General features: G+C 40.4%; 1 protein-coding gene across 25 annotated transcripts in view; it reads left to right on the top strand.

The window, feature by feature from the left end:
- Positions 1 to 25,572, top strand: part of LOC107266991 (protein pellino) — an 80,657-nt gene that overhangs the window by 40,719 nt on the left and 14,366 nt on the right. For 18 of the 25 annotated variants that reach the window (XM_025084218.1, XM_025084215.1, XM_025084219.1 and 15 more), the window contains one exon: positions 178 to 4,255. In XM_025084218.1, coding sequence (XP_024939986.1) covers positions 178 to 871 — 694 coding nt within the window. In that variant the 3' untranslated portion in view covers positions 872 to 4,255. Of the gene's footprint in view, positions 1 to 177; positions 4,256 to 4,693; positions 4,820 to 6,263; positions 6,545 to 7,606; positions 8,135 to 9,172; positions 9,444 to 25,572 lie in introns of those variants that run through there. The other 7 variants (XR_001537528.2, XR_001537527.2, XR_003059480.1 and 4 more) reach the window with 7 other exon arrangements.

Below are 25,572 nucleotides of genomic sequence, written 5' to 3'. Positions count from 1 at the left end.
AAACTTTCTTCGATATTCCACGAGAGTAACATTAAAAATAGGATTACCGATCGAGCTCGAATGGTTACTCGACGAATGAGTTATTTGATTACCCTTTATAAAGTCTGCATGAAAGTTTGACTGATTCAACGTTATTCGGCGTGGCGTCAATTAAAATGACTTTTATGTACTTTGCAGCATCTGCCTGCCGTTGGAGAATCGAGACACGACGGATCTTCTCTACTTGATAACATTACTGGTATTCAACGGTCTGGCCTTTTGGGTGATAGTCGCCTGTTACGGAAGGATGTACTGCTCGATTCGAGGAGGCCAGGAAGTCGTGATGCCGATGACACGTTCGGATATGACAGTCGCCAAGAGGATGGCGCTCCTAGTCTTTACGGATTTTGCATGCTGGGCGCCAATAGCCTTTTTCGGTTTAACTGCGCTCTCAGGTTATCCGCTGATCGACGTGACGCAAACGAAAATCTTATTGGTTTTCTTTTATCCGCTTAACAGCTGCGCCAATCCGTATTTATATGCTTTGTTAACACATCAGTATAGAAGGGACATGTTCATTCTGCTCTCGCGTTACGGTATGTGCGTAGATCGCGCTGCCAAGTACAAAGGAGCCATCGGCGGAATCCCAACGGCCGCAGGTATTCGCGTTACCAATCAAATAAAACGTAACACGCCGAATAATCACAGAGGATCCGTGTTGACTACGGTTACCAGTGTTGACGTTTCCACGCACAATAATAACGTGGCTAGGATGAACTCTCTCGGTGCCGTTCAGGAACTTCATCTTGTAAATATTAGACCCAACGGTGCTGTTCCTTTGTCCAGGGAGAATTCCGCGGGTAGAACGAAATATTGTAGTACGGCTAACTGAGGTACCTGGAAGGTCGAACGTTTGAGGGGTCGTGGGGTTAATTGTATAGGGGTATGTCAAATTGAATGCAAGACGGTTTACTAGAGGATTGATTGTCAGTAAGATTGTGCGCAGGATGGATAAAGGGGGTGAAGTAGGATTTAAATGTTTTTTTGGTAAATACAAAGTATATGGATTTAGAATTAATGAGCCTGGGACGTAGTAGTGAGGGTTTGCCTGAAACTTTTAAGAATTTGAAATTTACATTAATGGGTAGATTAGAGAATTTTTGTCTGGTCGTGGTATAAGCGTTTTATTAAGTACTGGCTTTATTAATTGATTAAGAGAACGTTGCCTCGGTGACATAAATGACAATGGTGGAGTTAATTGGTTTTATGAGAGAACGATTGTGGTTATTAGAATTCTGAGTGCACTCGGGTGAATTGCCTGTAGCTACCAGTCAAGTGTCGGCGGAAGAATTAATTATTGGAGTTCTTATCGAAGAAGTTGACTTTGGTAATAGACAAGAAAAATACATTATGCTTGTAATTCGAGGTGCGGAAGAGCTTGGAGTGGTATTATGGAAAAGGGAAAAGTGGCTGGGAAGTAGATTGTTCGAATAGATGCTTTTGTATTTATGAAACTGGTGGAAAGGAGAAGAAGGTAATAAAGTTAAACTAAGCGTTCGGTCGATCGCAACGATACTGTAATTTAGGATATATACTGTAACGTGATTTTTCGACTCAGGTCACAAGGGCGACTCCACCTACCAATTTAATAACGTTCAGGCTTTCTGGTTCCCTTCGAGTCGCCATCCTGATCGGAAGCTACGCTCTCGGATTTGCTAGTACATTTACGTCAATGCTCTCGAAAGAATTTTTACCGTCGAGGTGCTTGAATCTGCCGTGGAGAGATAGTCCGGACGTACCGGGTTGCCCGGCAGAGAAAAGGAACCGACGGGGACGTCTCCACATACCGACAGAGCTCCGGGTGACATACCGACGCTCCGCTGAAGAGAGACAAAAGGCTATAGAGCGGATGGAGATACAGTTTTGATACGTTTAAGGGCAGGGAAAGAACTCCCTGACCCGGGTTCAGGATGCCCAGCTATCGCCCGATGACCTGGGGAAGCGGCCGTGGAGGATCTCCAGGAGTTACTTACCGATTCGCTCTCGATTTTCTTTAAAGGGACGACTCGAGGGGAAAAAATAAGAGTTATCGGCTATAAGGATCTCGACCAATCGGAATTATTAGTTCACGAATTTGACGGTTGTCAGAGTCAGTCTGTCTTGGGACACCGATCGGGGTGCCTCGTGCTTTCGGGCTGCTTGTTGATAGTTTTTCTAGCTGTTTCCTGTACGGCGTAGAAAGTTCTTCTTTGTGCAGTTATCGCGTTGCTCTCGCAATATTACGAAAATCCTACGGATTTCCTGCGTCAGTTTCGATGGTGCAGTGTTGTGCTATTGTTCAGTGCCGATCCGAGTGCCCTCTGGATGCAGTTCTAGGCCTTCACGGATCAGCTGAGCCAGCTACGGTGAGGAGTCTCGATTTATTAATTGGTGTGGAGGAATTTCGATTTTAGAGCTCCGGATCGGTCTGTTACGTTCTCGATCAATTGCTCTCTGTGTTTCGGCACTTTTTACCTGACGCTTACTCCGACCTTCTCTACCTCAATGCATTTTCATTGCTGATTTTACGCATTCCTAAAAATCGACGGGATCTTCGTTGAGCTGTCGTTTCTGCCGATAGTCACGTTTTTATGGAGTTGAGGTTGCTCCATCTCAACTCCCAGGTCATATCGGCTCGTCAGTTCCCGGTGAAAAAGGAATTGGCCTGCGCCAAAGTGTATGCCGTGTGTTCTGCCCGCCCTGCATGCGGACGAAGGGTGAACGGCCGAAGGTGACGTAGGTTAGTTTTCGGATTTTCGTTATCGGTGTCCAGTTAAGAAAATACGTTACAAAACATATACAAATGCTATTTGTTTTTTTTTTTTGTATTATTTATTATCTGCATTACCTGCATTACTTATCAATGCGTGTATATACTTATTCGTGTAATAATAACGTTCCTCTTTGATCGTTCATAGGTTAGTGTTTCAATGAGAGGAGACGAATTCTAGATTGATGAAAAAAATTTGGATTTTCAAAAATTAGTTAATAACCCGAGGAATATAAATGAGGTGAATCTTGAAAAATTTTAATCTAGTCATTTATCACAATGCTATTGTACAGTTAAGTTACATGCGCGTATTTTAACGTAGATTAATATTAGTGTAAAGGGTAATGATGAAGGAAAAGACTTTAGCCTTGTCAGGAATTAAAAAAAAAATTAAAATCGTAATGTAATTTTTATTGTTTTTAAAAACTTGTAAAACAAATTATTCGATCTCTATGATACATTGCAGACGTATTGATGTTTCCTGAATTATTGGTAATGCACGAAATTCTGGTAACTTATGAAACCTTTGATAACGATGAAGCACATATCTCTCTGATAGATCGAATCAATTGCGAGGAACTTAGTAATTGCGTACGCAATGTCTTAACGATAATAAAATTTATATAATTACGAAAATTCGATGTCTGCGGTCCATGGTACAAAAATAAGTTCTTTAGAAATTGCAAATTTCTAATGTATTAAAATATCAAGTTTGTATTTCAACATTCTCCATGTCCTAGAGTAGCAATAGACACGTACCACGTTCTTAGATGCCAGTTTGCATTTACTGTGATTAATGATAAAGAAAAACTAATAATCATTACAATAATGACCATAGTAGCCAATTTTTGTTATTCGATATCATTCCGAAATTATTATTTTAATATCGTCATGTTTTTGTATCAGAAAGTACGTGATTCGTGAACATTGTTATATATATATATATATTCGTTAAAATTGATGAAACGTATATTAGTTTATAAAATAAAATGTGAAACATCAATGTAAATTGATATATTTGAATTTGAAAGACAATGAAATTTTCATCCATAATGTTTCTAGTACAATCGACGACTTTAGAGTTTCTATATACGGAATAATTATTATTCCAACATACTTTTGTTGGGGACCAGACGTTTAAACTATGCATACAATAATGTATAATAGCGAATAACCAAATAATATAACTCGTAATAAAAAGATACGAAAGATAACCGTACTTAACTATTACAGTATCTGTATTATAATAATATTAGTCACGCGCTACCGTAATGCAGCAAACGACGAGCAGTTAAGTGATGTAAGAACAGACATAAAACAATTTTAGAAGATGTTTTGTAAACGTAAATTATTATATTTCTTGTATATAAAGCAAAACTACGCCAAGATAATTTCACGTAGAAAAAGATCTAAATCTATAATGCATCGTGTACAATATAATAAATATATGATAGACGTTAAACGTAATACAGACCATTTTCCATATTTTCCTTCCATCGCTGTGTTCTCTTTCGTCAATTCATTATTATAATTAAACGAACTCAACAAACTCAATTCAGATACAACTAAGGTAAACGTACCAGTAGCCAGACACTTAACGTTACGGTCCCGGTCCATATGAAATCGTATTTCCATTTTTCACACACGCTACGTCCAGTAGCTGGGACGTATTCGGCCGTTGGGAGGTCTGCCTTGCAAATTTCATGATACAAACCTTATTTGGTCAATTCCTATAAAGATTTCATGGTAACCATAGTCACCGAGGAGATACTAGCGAGGAGGACCTAGCCTTGCGGGAATTTGTGGTCGACAGCTAGCGAAGTAACATACAGTAGACACAGGAGATATGCTGGAACTGTCATAGAAGTTCTGTCGGAGGTTGACGTTTCACGTAATTTGTTTCAGACAGAATACAAAGGTGGCCTGGACATCCACAAATATCTCATCAGGCCCATCTTGCCTGCTATGCAGCACTGCTTAACAATGACTTGAGAACCATCGACCAACGAACAGCGCAGCGCAACGTAGAGAGTGAGTACCAAGAAAATAATAGTATCGTTTACTGAAGAGATAAAGTAGACTGGACATCTTATGTCATCTGACGTCACGCGAGTCTAGATGTCGCCGATATTCTACGAGCTGTCTCTTTTTTACCCAGTTAACTGCTACCTCTACGGAAACTAATTGCTCGAATTTAATAGTGCTCACTAGTGTCAGTACCATAAATTAGTAGCACTTGGAATCAGTAGTACCGCTATTGTAATTTAGTAGTACTTTGTAGTATACATTACAGAAACCAGTAATCAAATTACTGGAATACAGCGACATGGCTTATGTGTGTACATTGTTAAAATCAGTAGTGACATTACCGGAACGAAGCACTAGGAAAAATAAAATGTATCCACAATATATATTGTAAGCAAATGTTAATTAACAATTTTCAATAGTATGTTTCGCTTGGTCTGAGCCACGCTAAGCGTCAAATTAAACCAATATAGAATGGATATAGGTACTATTCATAATAGTTACCGTACTACTAATCCGCAATGGCGTTCATACCAGTGCTAATCATCTAGTGCACTCATAATAGTGTAGTCTTTGCGATAGTGCATGAATTTAAAAGAAATGCTCGGTTTGTGGTGAGAATTCTAGTACTTCCTGGTAGTTATTTTCTGTGAAGAGTATATATTCTACATGTCAGTAATCGCGATGCACAGAATACACGGGCATGTCTGTTGGTTTGTTCGAAATCAAAGCTGATAAGGAATAGATTTCTGCCTTACCGACTGCAGACAACAAAACATCATTAATCCTAAGACTCGTATGGTACAAGATCCTTATGTATCTGAAGCAGGTACTCTAACGTGCAGATTGTTGCAATGCGGCAAAATAAGAGAATGTCGCATTGATTACCTGGCAAGTAGGAGAATCCACTTGGTACGTTATCTATACGACTCTGAGAACTTTCCCCTGAGTCAGCGCGCTGAAAAATATTTTCTGCAAGTCCCAACACGTCGTATCCTCAAGCATTGGCGAACATTCATTGGATCCTCCTGGCAGGTTCCTGCTGGGTGCTGCGGGCAATGACTCGTTCTTGGGAACAGGCCGCGAAACGTCATTAGTACGGTTGACAGCAGCTTGAATTTTTGGAAAATAATACCAGCAGTGTCGCGCAATGTTCTTACGTTTATGGTCGATAACAATTGAGTTGAGAGGAGCATCGAGGAATAAATGATAAACAAGTGAATTGCGCGTCGAGAGGTGTAAATATATGTAATTGAAATATTATAAAAAAAAAAGTAAAATCGTTTATTTATACTTATTTAAGAAAAGTGTATTTTATTTGTAACGCTCAATATATATAGATCGAAGTGTGAATAGAAAGTCTGTCGAAGAATTTCGTGAGAATTACGTTTTTTTTTTTTTTTCTATAATTTATTTCTTTACTTTCCAATAATTTATTTATCTTTTTACTCTAATCGGGTAATATTATCCTATTCCGTGTTCCTTGTTTGAGGTTCAATTATTTCCTTACTTTAACGATTGATCCGTCTAGTCCCATTCTTTCTGTGATTCTTTTGTAAATTGCTTTTGCGCAATCAGGGTTAATAAGAGTGTGACGTTTTAATTAATTGATTCAATGTCTACCGCGCCTACCATGAGAAATTTCGAAAATCATTATTTTGGAAAACGAGTGAATGTTTCGCTGGCGCTGCGCTTCGGAAATGAAATCGTGATAACTGATCGATCAGCAAGGTACGCATTTACTGTAAGCGTTTTGTATTTTATAACGTTTCTATAGAAACTACAGTGGTTTCTATCTATGATGATAATCTATTAGCATAGGACACAGTAAAGTAGAATTCTTTTCTAACAACTCATACTGATTCGTTTTATTTTAAATCTGTCATCGTTTCCCTGACTCATATTTTATGCTGGCGAATGACTAACGTTTATTAAGACAGAAATTAACTGAATGCACATGACATTTTTCACAACCTGGTGCAATCAGTTTAAACGACGTCGTACTCGTAATCGCAGAAGTAATCAATGTTTCATGCTTCTCTCTAATTTTCGTTAAATTATTATCGATCAGCGTAAAATTTAATTAATCAACATAACGTGACAATAACTTAAAGAATTAACAGGATTCGAGTATCGTTCTATTGTTGCCGTTAGTCAAAATAAGCGTGAGCGATAATACGATGTAGTTCCAAAATTCCTCGCACGATGGCGCCGTGTGTCAGGAACTATATTTGTTTTTAGATAAGACGAACAAAAAAAAAAGGAAGACAAATATTTTGCATTTTTCAATGCAAACACATAGAGACATATACCGTTCCTTGAAACATTCACATAAACACTACTTGAATTATATATATATATTTGATTCCGTCTCAGACAGCGTGTCTAATGAAAAATACTTAATAACGCAATTATAACTCACATTCCAAACACAGTTGCATAATTAAGAATAGAATGTTTGAAATTCAAATAAGACCAAAGTTCAATTGATAAGTTAATAATATAAATGTGATACCAGTATTTCAGCACTCCGTAATTGCTCCGTTATCTTGAAATATATCTCATAGAAATTGGTCGAAGATAAATGAATCGCTGAAGGGATAAGCAATGCACGACAATGAATTATGTTCCGCTGCAAATGTATGAGACAGAAGCAAAGAATAGTCGTTGAAAAACAATTTCAAATTTTGTTTTGTTGACAGCTGAACGCGTCTGCGCACGCATATTAATATTAGTACAGAGTCAGTCGGTAAGATGGCGCAGCGGTCGGGAAAAACAGAGGGAGCCCAAAGCGTTCCGACTCCACTATTCAGTCTCCCAGAAATACGTGCGTCGTCTGGAGGTTCCGCGAGTGCCGCGTAAAAGCAAGTAATTTATTCGTTGAACGAAAACAAAGCGTCGTCCTCGCGGTGGCGGATAGCGGCGTCCCGTCGGCGTCCGTCGACGTTACCAGTGTCCAGTGCGATGTGTAGCATCGAAAAACAGCGTTCACGCTGCTGCTAACGAACCCTAACAAATTTTGGAGTACCTACTTCTCTACCTGATTGTTATTACTGTCTGGCTTCCTCCGCCGTCTACCGCGTTAACGAGTACCGTGCAAGTCATGGACAGCTCTGTATCCTCGAACGCCTTGGAGAAGTTCCGGGTGAATCTACGTTTCTGAAGCATCTATATAAACGGCATAATTGTACCCGGACGGGGCGTAATCGCGTATCGAAAGTGAAGACCGAGTTTTCGTGAACGTTTCAAAGTGGCCCCCGTTGCGTGTGCCGAGCGTGGCAGCAAAATTGGCTCTAACGCGGAACCCACGATGGTGATACGGTAAAGGCTTTATATATTTATTTTTCAATAAATTAACCTCCAAGTTTTACCTTTAATTTATCCTGAATCCATGATCATTGTAGGTATCCATTGTATTGCCTCTCCTTGTAAATTCTTTTTCAATAATCTTAAATTTATTGTTTTTCTTGCTCCTCTATTTTTTTTCCTTTGATACTTCTTTCTCTTTTCGTTTTCTCTGATTCTCTTTCTGCGTTACGATACTGCTCGGACGATATTTTTTCGTGGGCCCGTGCTACGCGAACTGTGATACGAACGCCTTTTGTCCTCGTTCTAGTTTCATTTTATGTTTGGCTATGTTTTTGTATTAATATTGACGTTTGCAGATTCTTTGGTCATTGTTTCTTGCTTTGGTAAACTTCGTTAATATTCAAAGAATATGAGCCCTTTCCGTGTTACAGTAGAGTACAGCCAGTAAACTTTTTCTTGGAGAACCGATGTCTTTTACTCGTTCACTTAACAACTAGCATTATTGTCTGGAACATATTAAAGTAATTGGTCGTTTTAAATATCTCGAAACTTCTACCTCTTACTTACTTTGAGATTGTATTTCAGTGAAAAACTTTCAGATCTCTAAGTCGACAATTCTTGTCATACAATTTAAGCACGAGACATTTGTATCGTTGAAAGTTGTGTTTATAACCTCAAAATCACAGTCCAATCGTAATTGCGTCTTTAGACGATAACTTATCTACAAGTTTAGTGACACTTATACATTCGTCGCTTTTTTTCGACGTCTGTCGATCAATACATCGATGAAGCGAACACGTTGACGTGACAAAGTACAAAATTTTATTTATTTTGAAAGTTCTTGGGCGATGCTTTTTCGTTGTTGATTAATTTTTAAGTTTTCGCGCCTTTTTTCCTCCCTTGCACCGATTGGCTGACTGCTTTATATCCAGCGTAAACAATTACGTCTGGCCGTGGCAAAATGGTAACGCAAAAATACGAAAGAAATATAAAAGAATGAGAATCTTCTTGCTTCTTTGTGAATATCTATTTTCAAATTTATTGTTTTCGCACCTCGTATCCGTTTTGGCGCCCCCTGTGTCGCAACATTGACCAGACAGATGTCTCTGCCGCGACTCGTAAACAAAGAATCCCAGCGCACAGCGCATGCGCGTTCATCGAATCGGACTGCGTTCGAGTAACGGAGAAAACATAGAGGAAACAGAATAAGATCAAATGGAAAGAAAGGCAAAGACTTCATAATCAACGGGGCAGCAATAAATGAAATGATAAACAGCATCGTAGACTGCTGCTGCATTGAATGTAGAAATGAGAATTATCCGTAAGTTGAAATCAAAAAGTACAAGCTTATCAACAGTTTCTCAAGTGTACAACGAAAGTATCGATCTTTGTTTTCTTTAATTTCAAAAATCTTCTTGCTGTTTTTGTATTTCCCTATTTCTCTCTCGCATTCTATCTGTCTCTGGCTATCTATCCTTTCTATCCTATATGTATTTTTGTATTCCACCCGCACAACCCATCTCTTCTCTTCTTATACCAGCTCCTACACCCACCCGCCCACATTTCTTTTTCTCTTGTCCGCCTCTTCCTTTTGTAACCATCCGGTTCTCGTACGCAACACAATCAACGCGCAAACTCCCCCTATAAATCTTCATTTACTGGTTACTGTTATTGTTTCTTGCTGCCGTTGATGTTGCGTTATTGATACTTTAGCTTTGTTTTTATTTTAATTTAATCAGTTAATTGATTGTTATTCGTCAAATTAACGATAACAGATGAAAAACACGTGCGTTTGGAGAGTTATCTGATTATTTTTATCACCTTTTTAACTCGATATATGTAAAATAGGTTGCCTCAATCTGAAACGGCAAAGTCTGTTTTACGTCCAAGGAAAACAAACGTCAACAAGACCGTACAAACAATCGTAAATTGTATCTTTGTTCTTCTCCGAGTATCAATTTACGTAATCAGTGTCGTTGAATATTTCTATCTTGAACTACCCCTGTAGCTTGCATGATTTTTCAAAATAAATTTTCCAGCAACCGAGCTACAACCACATTGTACAAAATGGGGGTAGAAACAGAGCAGAATTAAATCAAGCTGGCAGGATCGTGTAACTTATTTCCGCGTACAACGTTTGCGCTATTGACCTTGACTCGAAGTTGCACGAAACTTCCATTAGTAATTTTAACATTGGCACGTAAGACGTATCTGCAGAAACTCGATCCTATCTTGTTCTTTTCCATTAGTGTGACTGCCTTGGAAGGTTTTATGGTATTGATTTAGCATAGCTGAAGTTGGTTAGTACATTTCTTTTTTCCCTTACATCAGACATAGCTTGTCCGTGTCCTAGGTGTCACAAGTAGACAGGAGTATTCGATGAAACTTGTTTATATTCAAAGCAAATGCAATTCTTCCCCATAATTATTGCAATTCCTCATTCCTTCATGAATAGTCATCTTGACGTTCTTTAACTGCGTCGGTTTTGCGGTGTTATTGTTACACTCATCGACTGGTGTATCAGTATACCTATAGATATGCTGGCCTTTCGTTCTAAAATAAAAAGAATTGTTAATAATGAAAAAAAAAAGAAGATTGATTAAAAAACTTTTTACCCAACGTCTCGCGTGATTTTCAACACGTAGCATTTTTCTTGTATCAATAACAATTTGCTGTTACGCAAGCTATGTTGCATTTTTGAAAATATTTGCGTTAAAAATTGCTTCTCTATCTCTAAGCATACAACCGATACGGCAATTCTTCTCTCAATTACCCTCGTATATTTATATCCAAATAATCACCTGGCATCCTAACAGCCAATTAACGCGTTATTAATGTTTGGTTTTTTTTTTCCTTTTCATTATTACTTCGCTTCGCCTTCCTGGGAGAGAAAGTCTCCCTTCGTACTATTGTATACGAAAGTGATCGAATATCGAGTTAATGCTTTATGGCCCAATCTGCGACACTGAAATAATAGATGGCGACACCTGGCGCCAACCGACACCCCCTCGATGCTCGCATATCGGAAACTCCAATCGGAATGAATTTTCGTCGTGTAGCTATACGAGTCGCTCTTTTATTTTTCATTAACAAAAGCGACGCCCCAGTCTAGCGTTGTACTTGTGAATTTCATAACGAAGCTGTCATTGTCCCTCTTAACTAAACTGGGTAAGAAAGGATTGTAGTTGGGTGGACGATTGTTGGTCGCGAGAGAAAGACATATATAAATCGAGCAAATGCCATAAGACCGTATTGCACTCGAAGGCTGTACTTTGTAAATGCAAAAAGAAAACGTGACCTTTGCCGTGATACAAAAAGGTAATACAAGAAAAATGCTTTTTCGTACTATTGTAATATAGTTTGGTTATACGTACGGATACAGTGCGGAAGATACGTATGTTGGCTTTTTGTCATCGAGAGTACACGCACTTCACGCGTGGATGCGTGCATCAGAGTTGTATCACGTAAAAATGTGGAGAAATATGGAAACATTGTTTACTCGAGGATAGGCCCATCCGCATTGTTCACAGTGGGGACGCACGTATTTGTTTATTGATATTCTCGTTTACGACGTCGGATCCTTCTTTTCTTTCTCTTTCGTGCGGGAAATACCGAAATTCGCACGAACTTAACGATTCTCGGGAATCACGATGTCTACTGGTTTTAATATTTCGTGGAAACTTGTAAAATAGGAGGAGCCACGTAGTCGACTGCACGTTACATTTGAACACGTTGCGGCTTGTCGATCTGCAAGTACGATCTTGTCAGTGTTTATTTGAATTGAAAAGCTTCTCGGGGCGTCCGCCAGATGGCGCTGGCAAGCGCGCTCCTGATTGGTACGTCGTACGCGTGACGTTACACAAGAAGCAAACATGGTGGCGTTTTCATTGCGGGAATTTAGGTTGATTAAGCTGTGTTGTTTATTGGTTTTTTCTTTCCTTTTACGAAATACCGGTGAGATGTTTGGATTATTTAATTAGGAGGAATTCACTCTTGCGCCTTTTGGCTGAGTTCTGTTGACATGAGTTTTTCTGTATAATCCTTTTGACAGTTGGATATTATTTATATGCCTTTTTGAGATCACGTTCGCTGGGATATTTATGTGGATTTCCTAGGAAGCGTGCTAGTTAAGTACTGTGCTTCTTTGTGTCGGTAGTTATTCGTGTGACGATGACGGCTTATCTCTTATTTATTTAATTATTTTTCTTGCTCTTCTATGGCGATACTCGGGACGCTACATTCGTCGCGATTGTGTATACGCGCATGCGTCGGTTTAACGGCACGTTGCAATGAAACGCTGTGAAGTTGGAAAAAATTACGATAACTTTTTTTTTTTTTTTGCGAAATCAGTACGTGCTTTGCCCGCGGGGATACGTTTTGAAAAGTTTCTGCCGAAGCTTGGAAAGATTTTGTAACGCTTAGCTTGAGTGAAGCAGGGATAAGGAGAAAAATAATTGTAAGTTGGCTAACTAGATCAAGCTGCGCGTTAACGTCGAAAAATAATGAACCGCTGCGAATTTACTACTTCTGGCCGCGTGTCTTCGTTGAAGGAGAAAGCCAAAGGGAATGGAAGAAATTTATCACTTTAAAAATAATGGATTAACAGCTGCGAATTTATCACTTGAAAAATATACGATTTCTTCGTGCAGTGACGAGGTCTCATCACTTTTTATGTAGGAACTGTGAAAATAGAATATAAAAAATTGATGTCCCACTATAGTCGAAAGAACATGGCGCCATATAACAAGGTTTATGAGGCAAATCTTGGTACGAGTTTTTTCTTTTTCAAGGAAATGGGTTCGGTTCCGTTGATGGATTTCTAAAAGAAAACGTAGTTTCTTTTTTAACGAATTTCTAATGAAACAAAGTGACAGTCATTGATCGTGTATCAAATCCCTACGTTTTAACGACGTTAAATAAACTTCAAATCCAATAAAGTCGAACGAACAACAAATATCGTTGGGTAAGGGTGCGCTGTCCTAATGGGCTTATATATGGTTTAAAAATTTGAAAACTTTTTTATCGTCATTACAACGCCTCTCAATAATAAACCATCTGGCGCCATCTGTTTTACATAATTTCACACTACCTCCCTCTAACACGCCCTTGACATGTCTCCGCTTTTACGGAAAGCACTTCTCATGGTCCCATATGGACGTCTGGTCCCATGCGCTTTATTATGTTAGCCATATAAACCGACCTGGCCTCTTTCGAATTCTTTTACACGAGAGGGGCAACAATTTTTTTAAAAAATCCACTCCGTGCCAGTGAAACACGTGGCGATCAGCTGTCCAATACGATTTCCCCTGTACTTGTTTATATTTTATATTACATAAAAAAAAAAGTAGTATATTTCCCATGGCACGCAAAAGTCGAGCAATTCAACATCAGTTCCTCTTGTCACGTGTAAATTAATCAATACCGCGTTAGCGCGATCCTCGACAGAAAATACGTAAAAAAGTTTCGCACGTTATCAATCGAATTTAGTAAAGCGATAAGAAGAAAGAAGAAAAAACTTCATAAGCGTCGTTGCGGGTGCTGTTCAAAAAAAAAAAAGAACGATACCAACAAAAGAAAATGGCTTACGAGCAAAGTCGATATCTCAAGTATCTTGTTTATAACATTTTATCGTTTTCGTTATCTTGTTTTTTTTTTTTTTTTTCAATCCATCATTACCGTAATTTTTCCGTACGACCTTCCATCGCGACGCTCAAGTCTGTTTTTCACCGACTGATTTTCCCGTATGAATTTTAACCTTTTTTTTTCTCTCCCCGTATCACCCTTCGCTCAACCAATCACAGTAACGATGACACCCTATAACAGCCTCCAATGTCCATGCATCGTACGGACCTTACATAATTTCTTTCTTATCCTTCGCCTTCGACTAAGCCAACCAATAAAATCAAAGATTGCACCCTCGCGCGAATAGAACAGCGTTACCCGGTACGTCTCGATAAGTAAAATCCTTATATTAACTTTCAAGTATCCTCAATACATAACAGTGTGTACCAAAGCGTTTCCATCAAGCGACAAGAAAGGACTTTGGCATTGATTTTCTTGTCCGAATTGAAAACGCCTGAGATACATAGAAAGTGAGGTTAGGTACCATTGGGAATAAATTATTTCGGCCTGGCTCGGGGATTAGCGAGACAGGGATTCTCTTTGTTCCGAAGGTCTAACCTTAGGTAGCGCTCTGTTGTCTGTTTGTCTTGCTCTCGTTCGGTTTGCTCTCTCTCCCTCCCTCCCTCCCTCGTCCCCCACTCTTAATGCCAGACGGTCGAGAAATCAGTCGTCCGTTACGTGTCCCTTACTGGCGTTACCAACCTTTACGACTCTTCTCTTACCTCCCCGTTCCCCCACCACCATTCTTTGTTCTCCCTTCCACCACAACGAATCAATTGTCCGACACAAAATTCTTATTCCTCGCGTTATACGCCAAGAGTGCAGATTGCTGCACGTGCTGCCGTGCTCCGAGTGTGCGCAGCAATTAGGTAGTGCGTCCTTACGTTATTGCACGGCCCCCGAGTGGTTTGTGCAATCTGGTGATTGTTTTTCCTTTTCTTTCTTTTTACGTACCATTGTTGACACATACGAGGGATCGCGCACAGTCCTTGTCCTGCTTGGCGAGAAAAGTCTTATCGACTCGGACGATGTTATCTTGCGAGTTGGCACGCACCTATTCAGGATCCTCTTCGAAATTGTGCAGGTGTACTTGTTCAAGGTCCTTGGAAATTTACTCTATCCATCACTGGATTTTCAGGCTAGTCCTGCGTGCTCCGAGTTGACTGTTATCGAATATGGATGATGGATTTATGCTGGGTCCGTAAATGTTGAGTCTATCGTTAGTCCGGTGGTTTGGAGTTTGTGACGTCAGACAGTGGAACTGTTCGAGCAGTTATTTCACTTTGACCTTAATTAATTTAAGCAGACGTGGCCTTGCACCTTATTCATTTTTCATACGACCGTAAATGCCGGAAGGCAGGATTTAAATCGTCTCTGCACAGACGCCTTGGTCTGACTGAAGTCTCGCTGCGGTCGGGACCCAGTCGGTTTACTCCAACGGTCTGATGGTTTCTGATGGACGAATTTCGTAGCTAAAAATTTTAACTCTTACATTTAGCACGTTGGCAGGACTTTGGACCGGTCGCAACGAGACTTCAGTGAAAAATCGGTTCAGACTCGACTGACCCTGTGGCGAAATGAGAAGTGTGGCTGATTCGGGTCAAAGAGACGTACGCGAGACTGGGTCTGAGGTATTTTTTGACATTTGATTATTTTTCTTTTTTTTCTTACGCGGAACTAGCGCGTTTTCTTTATCGTCAAGGTACGTCAGCGAGAGGTACGTGATTTGAAACTCGTCAAATTTACGTGATTGTTATCTATGGTGATTATGATAATAGGGTCAGGGTCATGTCAACAGCGATAGACCGAAACAATGTGTCTTAACATCCGTAACGCCGTGTTTATTTCTACCCGGTAAGAATCCGTGTGCACTCGCTGACGGTTGGACGAATAATAATAATGATCCGACTGACGGACAAATTTTTGTAACTTTGTGACAGCGCGGTCGTCAAGCTGATCTAAACGGACCCTCGCTTATCCACGTATACTTACGTATGTCGTTGGACGCTTGAAAAAAAATTTGTACGAAAATCTACCTCCGATTACACGTTGTTACCTCGAAGCTGGATGCGTGACCGTTGTTTTATTCGGTGGCATTAACGAGATAACTCATAAAATAAAAAAGGAAGTAAATATAAACGCGATGCTCTCTTTTTCACGGTCACGTATTTCGAATCGTCCCTTGAGGAAATATTCATGAGCACGTGCGCGCGCGCATTACGCACGCAGTCCCGTTGCGTCTATTATGGAATCTAATCAAAATGGATTTTCTCGTTGCCGTGAATATTAAAGCTCTTTTTTTTTTTGAAAGCAGCTGAAAAGCCACGTCATTATCTTTTACGCGGAGCGTCGGTACTGGTGGTGCGCGCGCAGCGGTGATTTTTCGCGGGAATTTTTGAAAGATGGAAAAAAACGACGCCGTCATTGGAACGCGATTGGGAATAAATAATAATTTCAAGGAATAGTTTGATCTAGCTTATTAACTTGGTTGATCTTTGCACGATTTATGGCAATAATTTTATATTCGTGATTACGTGGTAATCTTTGAAGTTGATATTTAAATATTTTTTTCTTTTTTCTTTAATTCAGTTTTCACTGTACTTCGATGTCCATTAGTTTGTTAATACACGCAAGATGTCTGAAAGCGTTACAAGAGGACGTTCTCTTAATCGATCTATCGATCTTGTCGATCAATCCTATTTACCGCTGGTTCACGTAGACGGCCGGAAATTGATGTTGGTCGTGACGGGTGGTACCTCTTAACAAAGTGTCTTGTGACAAAGGAGAGGAGTAGCGAGAACACTCAATTGCGGTAGATCTACCTCCCCGCTCGTCCCCTCGTCGTCCCTCTTTCACCCCTCACGGTATTATACTCCCTGCTAACATGGCGTCCGTCTACGAGAACAACGAGATGACTCCAGTCACGACAATGACGTGCAGTGCGTCTTTTTTCCTTGTCGCTCGCTGTAACTTTCCTTTGTTTCTTTCTTTTTTTTTTCCTGAATTTCTTGTCACACTCTCTTAAAATCAATATTCTTGCATCACTTTTCTTTGGCTTTCCATATTATATCCGCTCTCTTTATTCCTCCGTCAATAAACGAACTTCTCACGTCTCTCGCCCACACGAAGGCGTACGTTCGGGCTTACGCGAGATCCACGTCACCATTAATCCCGACGCCGGACCATCGACGCACCCTGCCGACTGACGTATAAAGTTTCGGTCGTAGTTCCGTGAAACAGCTCGTACCTCGCGAAATATCGTTATCGGGGGGCTGGCTCTCCGAATGAAACCCAGGAACCCACGGGGGCACCGTAAACAGTCGTTAAATCCGAGCCATAGATCGTAAATACAATGACGGCGAAGGCCGTCGCGTGTAAAAATTAAGTGGCGCCATCTGTCGGGAGAAACAAGAACTGAGGCAGCTCGCCACGTACAATTCGTACGAAATTTCGTATTAAAGCTTATCGCGCGACAATCGAATTGTTCGAGTCTGGTAATCGACTGTTTTTTTTTGCGTTTAATGGAATTTTCGACCGGTTAAATTTTTCATTTATTTTCTTTATTTTAGAAAATAATTTTTTTTAGCCTAATCGAGCATCTTACGCGTCATCGTACTCCTGGACTTTATTATACAAAGTTTCGTGACGTGGACGCTACGCTAGAAATTTCCACCCTAGACACAAACCCCTTGTTTCGTGAAGGGTTCGGCAATGCGAGAAAGGGTGGCTAAACTACAAGGCTGGTTTCCTCGTGGAACGAAGGGAAGCTTTTGGGAGTGTCGTGGAAAACGAGGCTTGAAATGCCAACGAGCACCGAGGTCCGTTTATTTCGATGATGGTCCCGCCGCAAGGGATGAGCCTTTCCCTGCTCCACAGCCGAAACGCTTAAACGGGCAATGCGCCCTCGATAAAATAAAGTAGACACCTCGAACCGCCCGCTACTCAGTCACTCCCCCCGCCCGGTCTGCTTCGTCCTGAAAAGTCTTGTACCCCCTAAACGTAGCACACGCAACGTTTTACGAAGCTGACCGATAAAATTCAGTAACGATTTTTTTTTCTCGAATTCGTAAAAATTTTTCGTAATACATTTTATCGCGTATGCAATCAATATTTCTGATAACGAGTGACATTTTTATTCGATCCTGACTTCCTTTTTTTTTTATCCACGCTTCAAGCGATCTGTCGGTGCTGTTGGATTAATTTTTTTTTTTTCCATTGAACGGGGTTTTATTTTTTTTATTATGCAGTGCCGCTTGGTAATTCATCTTTAGCATAGGCATTTGACCGACTATATCTATATCTACACGTATTTTTCCTCATCCGTGCAATAAACGCGTGTTTCGCGCGTCCGCGACCTGAATTTCTAAAAGGCAAATATACATATGTTTATACGTGTATGTGAATCAGCGATGCCAATAGTGCATATGAAATCGGCAAATATCGAACGTATGCGGTATGCATTCCTTTCAAATGAAATACCCGTATTATACTTTCATATACGGTAGGAGTCCGCCATTTTGTAATTAATAATCCTAAGTGACGTCTGAAATCCCTCGCGTCGAGAGACAGTGAATCAGTGACCCAGACTTTCTCACGATTCCAACTTGTTTTTGCTTTCAATTGAATGCGTGCCGTACGTGCTAGTTTACCCAGTTCGCCTTGTTTTCATCTCGAGTGTGATGACTTTGCATAGAAACGGAACTTTCGTTGTTAAAAGAAAATATAATCACTCCTTTCCCCCATTTCGCCTGTATACGCGTAAAAGTAAAAATAAAGGCATATGACGTGTACCCAATTGTCAGTTATTGACCTAATTGAAGGAGCCAGCATATCTCATACGAATTTTAATAGGAATTCATATTCGTCGTAGCTAATGATAAGATAACGCGCGCTTTACGCAACGTTTGCTGCATCTGGTCGTTCATGCTCGACGCTCGGCGTCGTTACGCAACGACAAAGGCCTTAACAGTTCGACATGTCGATACGCTTGATTTTCTTACGTTCTTCGCCAAGTGACATTGGTAGCTACAAAAATTTGCGAAACCTTGAACCGGCTTTTGCGATTTCACGAACGCCGTAACGTTTTCAATCCGCTAACTACTAATGAGAAGTTATTGACGATTTATGGCGCCACCGTATCGCACGGTGGTAATATCGGGTACTAATATACGTCAGATGTAATATTACCAACGTCAATTTGTATTACGGATTCACGTCTTATGATATCGAACTACCGGACTTGACATTTGGTATCCATTTTTGATAAATTGATCACGATACGTTTTCGAGTGGACCTTATCTGTAGACACGTGACCTAACCTAACCCAACTTGGCTCATTTGAATTTTTTTTTAATAGAGTTTTATAGTCAGTTTTACATATGCACTCGTTCGCGTCCGCCTACAGTATTAAATTTAATCAGAATCCTGGTAGGAAATATCATTAGTATTCCCTGTTCAGTGATATTCAAAGAGACGATTGCGTTATTGAATCACGCATGTGACGTATGGACTGGGCTTTAGTTTGTCGTTCGTTTCGTCATCTCGTTTCTGTAACGCTCATATGGCATCGGTCGTCAGACACATGTTTCATTGATCCGTTAGATTTTTTTTCCCCCCACGAGCTATGACCCCTTCTCCCGGCGTTCTCCCTTCCCTACTCGCCCACTGATACTTTATCCCCCTTTTATTCTCTTTCCCCTCTCACTCCTTTTCAATCAGTCTTTCCTTTGCTCTGTTATTCTTCTCGCATTTACTCACTATCTTGTGCGTTTGTCTCCGTTCGTCTGTATTTCTTCTGTTTTATTCTTTCCTTCTCGCTTTGCGCTGCTTCTATTCGGCCAGAACGGAAATGCGGGTCATCGGTTACACGATCTAATTATAGTTTGTTATACAGACGACCCTGGCTCATTTCACCCGAAACACGAAACTACATTGGATCTTGGTGAAGATTCTTGGAGACAGTTTAGATTTTTTTTTTGTGAGTTGAACCGGTTTTCAGTGTTGTTTTTATTGGGTTTATGATGACTTTGCGAACGGTGAATAAGCCGGTTGATGCGATAATGAAGTTTGGATTAGGTGAATGATTAGTGTGGACAAACCTTTAGGTCACTTTAAGTCACAGTGGAGTATCAGATTAAAGTTTCGTTGTAATGACGAAATAGAAAATAATCCTTACGGCCTTGTTTGGAGTTTCACAAGTAAAATGGGATAATACGATGGAACATGGATAATCGTTCCTTCTTCTATTTTCGATTCGTAAACCTCATTTACACGCGTCCCGTCCTCATCCAAAAGGACGGCTCTTTTTTTCCTCGAGGTGGCCGTGGATTGACGACGGTGGCGCCTCCGCGGAGAAATTGTCAAACCGAGAGGTTACGTGCCGTAAAGAATCGTGGTGTGCAAGACAGGAAATTGTGGCGCTCGAGATACTGAAAACAGTTTCTCGTGGAATGTTTTCGGTCGAATGAGTTCCAAAAATAACATGGCGGCAGTTATCGCATCTGCACACGTGACTTAGAACCGAAATGTCACGATTGTATTGAGCTTTTTTTCATCCTCTTTCCATTAAATTTTCTCTCACGGCGACGCATCTGCTCTTAAATTTTATTTCGTGCCTCTTAACGTCGTCGCCTTTCATCGACATTTTTCTTTCTCTTGTTAAGACCAAGAAAATAATCCGGGGGATCTACGTAAAGAGAGTGTCTTGTGACGAGGGAAAAGAAAAACAATAAAACTGGAACGTGACTCCGATACGGCTCTCAGGCCCCTTCGTAATACGATCGATTAATCTCGGTATCGGAACGGTTTTGAAAATAAAGAAGACGTAAGACATCCGTTACCATTATACACTAGCGCCATCTTTGTCCTCGTTTCTCCCGATAAAACCGCGTGTATACGTATATTAAAAATACGAAGAAAAAATTTGTTATATTCATTAATTAAATTTCTATACAAGCAATAAATACTCGCATACATATATATCAACAATGTAAAATTATATCAATATCTTGGGACAAATTTTATTCATTTTTTTTTCTATCGTATTATCAATCAAACCCGAACGAAGGTCTCCACTTTCTCATGTCAGTAACTGGACATTGTGTGAACTACTGTATGCTCAATGAATATGCGTGCTTGTACGAACGAGGCCTGCTCATACCGGTATAGGTATATATCGTAAGGTTATACGTGAATAGATGTTTTTATGCGAAACATATATATACAGGTATACCTACGTAATGCTGGCGCTTACGGGACAGGATGCGCTTCTATAGCGCTTAACAACAATATAAAATGGATGAACCGCTCGGGATGGCTATCTCGTAGAAATACCGTGTTATCTTGTTCATGCGAGGTTGTACACCTTTCAAGCACACGCACGCATCCCTACGCGCAGGAGCTCTGGTATGTAGGCCTCGACAAGCCTGGGAATTGCAGCAGTGTTGGTTTCGTTTGTTGACTGCGTCGCTATAGCAACGGCTACGCCGCGGACAAAACCAAGGTCCGGTTATGTTATGTCGTGGACATATTAAAAAAGATTTGCTTGTATTTTCAAAACGGATTGAAAACGGTGTAACGAGAATTTAAAAAGCTGCTTCGATTAATCGCGATACAGTACGGACGTCGATAAAATATTTACGAGCTACTCGAGGCTTGCGTAATCCGGGCACGTTTATGAACGTTTTGAAATCGTCGTCGATTGCCGGAAGTGAATTTTCCGTTACGAATTTAAATTCGAAATGCTTTGTGCTCCGGAGGAGACGCGATCGCCAACTTTTTTCTTTTTAACAATATTTTTTTTGTCGGCTTATTCAGATTGGCACGAGATATCGATACCAGTGTAGATGGCGGTAGTAGACAATTTCGATTTATGTTATTGAAGTTCGTGGATAATGTAGAGTGTGTCGACATTTTTATTTTTATATTGGGTTGCCAAGGAACAACATGGCAGACCCCAGCTAGGTATTCCTATGCCAGTGAACTTCACACTGGTTGCTTGTATCTTCCGTAGCAGATGCCTTTAGTGCCGTAGATTAGGATCAGTAGGAGGCCATGTTTAAGTGTCCGTGAGGCATTGACTGTACAGTGTATAGAGCGAACGATGATTCTAGGTATTGGAAGCAGTCGATTGTTGGTCGCAGGTTAAAATTCCCTTTCTTAGAAGATAGCCAAACCCGATGACCCCGTAAATGGAGACCGAGGGAGGTTGTAACGGTTTTTAAGTTCCTGGAATAACTCGGTCGGTAAGAGCTTTTTCGAGTAGGGTGACGTCACGCGTTGGATTAATTTCCATCGGGAATGCCAAATTTACGAGAGCTTTTTAATATCTTTTCTTTGAAAATTGACTTCGCAGGGGCCAAGTGTCAAATCCTTGTATGGGGATTTTCTAGTTTTCTTTTTCTTTTTTTTTTTTCTTTTATTCTCGTAACTCTATATGGGGATCGAAGTGTCTTTTTCTTGTTCCTTAGTTGGCTTTATACCCTCGTTGATCGAAGTGGCAGGAAATGAAATTAAGCATTTTCGTAGCAGTTGGTTTAATGTGTTCGGAAATTAGAGGGGAATAGGTTATGTGGAGCAAGATGGCGCTGGATTTATTTTACCTCGTAGAGACCGTGAATCTTTCGACGGGCTTGATATATACGCGTTCTGAAATTACTCGAGTATCGATTTCTTGGTACGTTTTGTTATTTAAAAAAAAAAGTTGCGCTTCGACAGCAATACAGACAATTTCGAAAATCGTCTGCGAAGACAATTTCGAATAGGTTAAATAAATCCAGGATATTTAAGTATGACGTATGACAGCTGTAACAGTTGTGTCCATGTGCATATTGATACGGTAACAATTTTCTAGGTAATTTTCGATGGCGTTCGGCAATATGGCTGCTGTAAAGAATTTGCATCTGTGTACCGACCTTAAGTGCTCGTGGTGTAGATACCGATGACATGTAGATAGGTACTAATGGGCTTTGTAGTGGAACTACAGAGTAGTAGTACCAGTCGTAAGTAAATATACGATCGTATACTTCACAGTGAACTAGGCTTAAGGTTTTAGTGTCGATTGGATAACTTTTAATGGCTTGTCGACTGTTTAGCTTTTGTCGATGCTCAAGTGCGTAAACATGTGTGAATAGATCGGTCATATGACTTAACGCGTTTTCATTGTCGCGAATGAAGTGTATCGTTCGCCCGTTGTGAACGGGGCTTAATACTATCTCTCGCAACGAGCGAACCTTGGGGAAGAGGGCATCGGGCTGTCTAGCTTGCCGGTCAACAAACCGTGGCAAACCTTGGTAGAGCATTCAACCGCATCGTAGCGTCATTATTCATTAATGATTAAGAGGCATCTATAAAGTGAATCTAAGTTTCATAGGGATAGTCGTGCCGCCATGATTCGAACTGAAAATAGTGCACTGGAATATCAAGCGTGTACAAAAAAAAAAATATTTTCCTCCAATCTTTTACGAGTCGAGCCTTATATTGACGATATACGTATACATATATTTTTGTAATTATATCTGACTTAAATTTTGAATTTGGCTTTTGCGTGGCCTCTATAATCTCTGTACCTAATAAAAGTTCATTGAATTTGCCTTTTTCTTGTAATCGCTAACTCTTTTTTCTTTTCTCTATCATCAGTGCCAAATATTCATTAGCATACAATGGCATCCGATCGTTTGCCAAAAATGGTGGGGAAATTAATATTTCATTAGAGATCCATACATACAGGAAGTGTAAATGATTCGAGGATTGTTCACGGTGTACGCGTTTAAAAATCTAATACAGCGAACCTATGCAAGAGTGGTACAACTGTCAATTTTCTTTTTATCTAAAAGTGAAATTGCGCAATTCCTTAAAAAAAAAAAAAGACTAGCACAGCACCATGCCTTATCCATTTTCCTAAGATTCTATCCATGTAGTGTGGTAGAATTTTTTTTTTTCAACTGATACCTTCGTTTCCGCCATCATCAGTACCCGTCCGTATATCCACTGTTTGGCGAGCGCGTACCGTGCCATCGTCAACAGGTGTTTTGCGCTGAGCCGTTGGCAACTGCGCTCAACCGGAAATCCTCCCGCGTGACAACATTATCAGCATTTCCGCGTGTTCCAGACTTACATAATTTTTTTGTTTTACGTTTGATATAAAATTATTATTTATATAAGGTATCGCCAACTGCTGTGTCTCAAACAGCCGAACTTTGTCTGATCTTGCTCGAGGCACGGAGAAAAATTCACTTCCGCCCATATCCGCCGCACATGAACTACACGCTTCCGGTAAGATTTCCAGGCGAAAGTTTACTCTGCACCCTTGAAAATTATATCCGTTCGTCACGAGCGACTCTCGTCGAGATCGTCACCACGAGGCCTTAACGGTTCTCTCACTTTCACCTGAACGTACTTTCAGCCACGGGTCGCTCACAGTACGATTATGCTGTAGGTGCGCGTCCGGGTCTCTAATAATAATTACTCGGAGACCAAGATCATTACTGTCATTGGCGTAGTATGCCGTTCCGAGAAATTGTATTAATGCTAACGTAACTAGAGTAGATAGAAAGAGAAGTACTCATCAGCAAAGTTGCCCAAGTGGAGCGAGGAGTATCAGTTTCGCTTAAGGTTTATTATGATTCGTCGAAATTCAGGACGATCCTGCGAAGACTAAACAAAACGGCCATTTCTTATTTTTGTGCGATACAAATAGATATCTACGCGATATATATATATATATTTTTATAGTGTCCCTAACGCTCCGTTGCGCCTGAGGCTTAAGCCCCCCTCTTTTTGCACGACCGTAAATTACTTGGAGCGTGAACGGAGCGACGGTCAGGTAGACAATTTTTGAATTTCCAACCGCCTGATCTATTCTAGGAATATACCGATTCCCAGGGTGGTTAAACGTACCGTGCAAGTCGATTTTCTATCCGCGATAACAACGTGAGCGAGTCTTGCTCTGCGCATGCGCCTACGTATGCAAACATGCGTTATGTATTATTATGTACTGTATGCGCATGCGCGTGGCACGCGCTGTGCCCACGTATTATAACAGGACTTAACGATGACCGACGCCATCAATTCTTGACCGACTGTATTCGTACGTTCTGTTCTCACCTTTCTCCGCATCTCCGTTTACATCTTTCTTTTTTTGTCTTATTATATATATATATATATATTTCTTGTCCTTCACGTCCACCGCAATATCCGCTCAGCGGCCTTTCCAATTTTTCCGATTGGTCGGATATCTGAAGCCCAGAATTATACATCCTGGTCTTTCGGAATGAAATTGTAGACCTCTTCGTACCGGAAGAGCACTGCAAGTGCTTTTAATTCCGATGGAAGGATTTTTTGTGGCCTCGGTGCTAAGAACAGTCATTAGCTTTTGCAATATGACGTCATGGTCGATGGCCATGAAATGCGATCGCAGCGCCAAACTAGTGGACTAACGCTGCGTGACTTTTTTACGAAGCTTCGTAGCATTGGTAATTTAAGCCTTCTTTCTAATAAAATTTATGCTTGCCGATCAAAAATGGTGTCTCGGCAGATATGTTTATCGGATATATGTTCTCAGACAGTATATCCATTTATCGTGTGCACGTATATCTTCTGCCGAAAAGCAGGCTTTTTTGCTTACTGAAAATAAATAACAATGTAATCTCGCAAATCCGCTTGATAATAAAAGCGAAAGCATTCAAGACGTCGAAACGGGAGTTTCGAAGCGGGTCGTGTGAATGGGAATAAAGGCCTGTGCACAGGTACATACATGCGCATAGTCGGTTCTAATGAAAAAAACGGAACAACGTAAGAACAATCTTAGAAGTTGTAAACATTGAACTTT

Source organism: Cephus cinctus, unplaced genomic scaffold, assembly GCF_000341935.2.
Source record: "Cephus cinctus unplaced genomic scaffold, Ccin1 Ccin1_scaffold0331, whole genome shotgun sequence".
Lineage (NCBI taxonomy): Eukaryota > Metazoa > Arthropoda > Insecta > Hymenoptera > Cephidae > Cephus > Cephus cinctus.
Note: the sequence above shows the minus strand (reverse complement) of the source record. Positions and strands in the feature narration are given on the sequence as shown.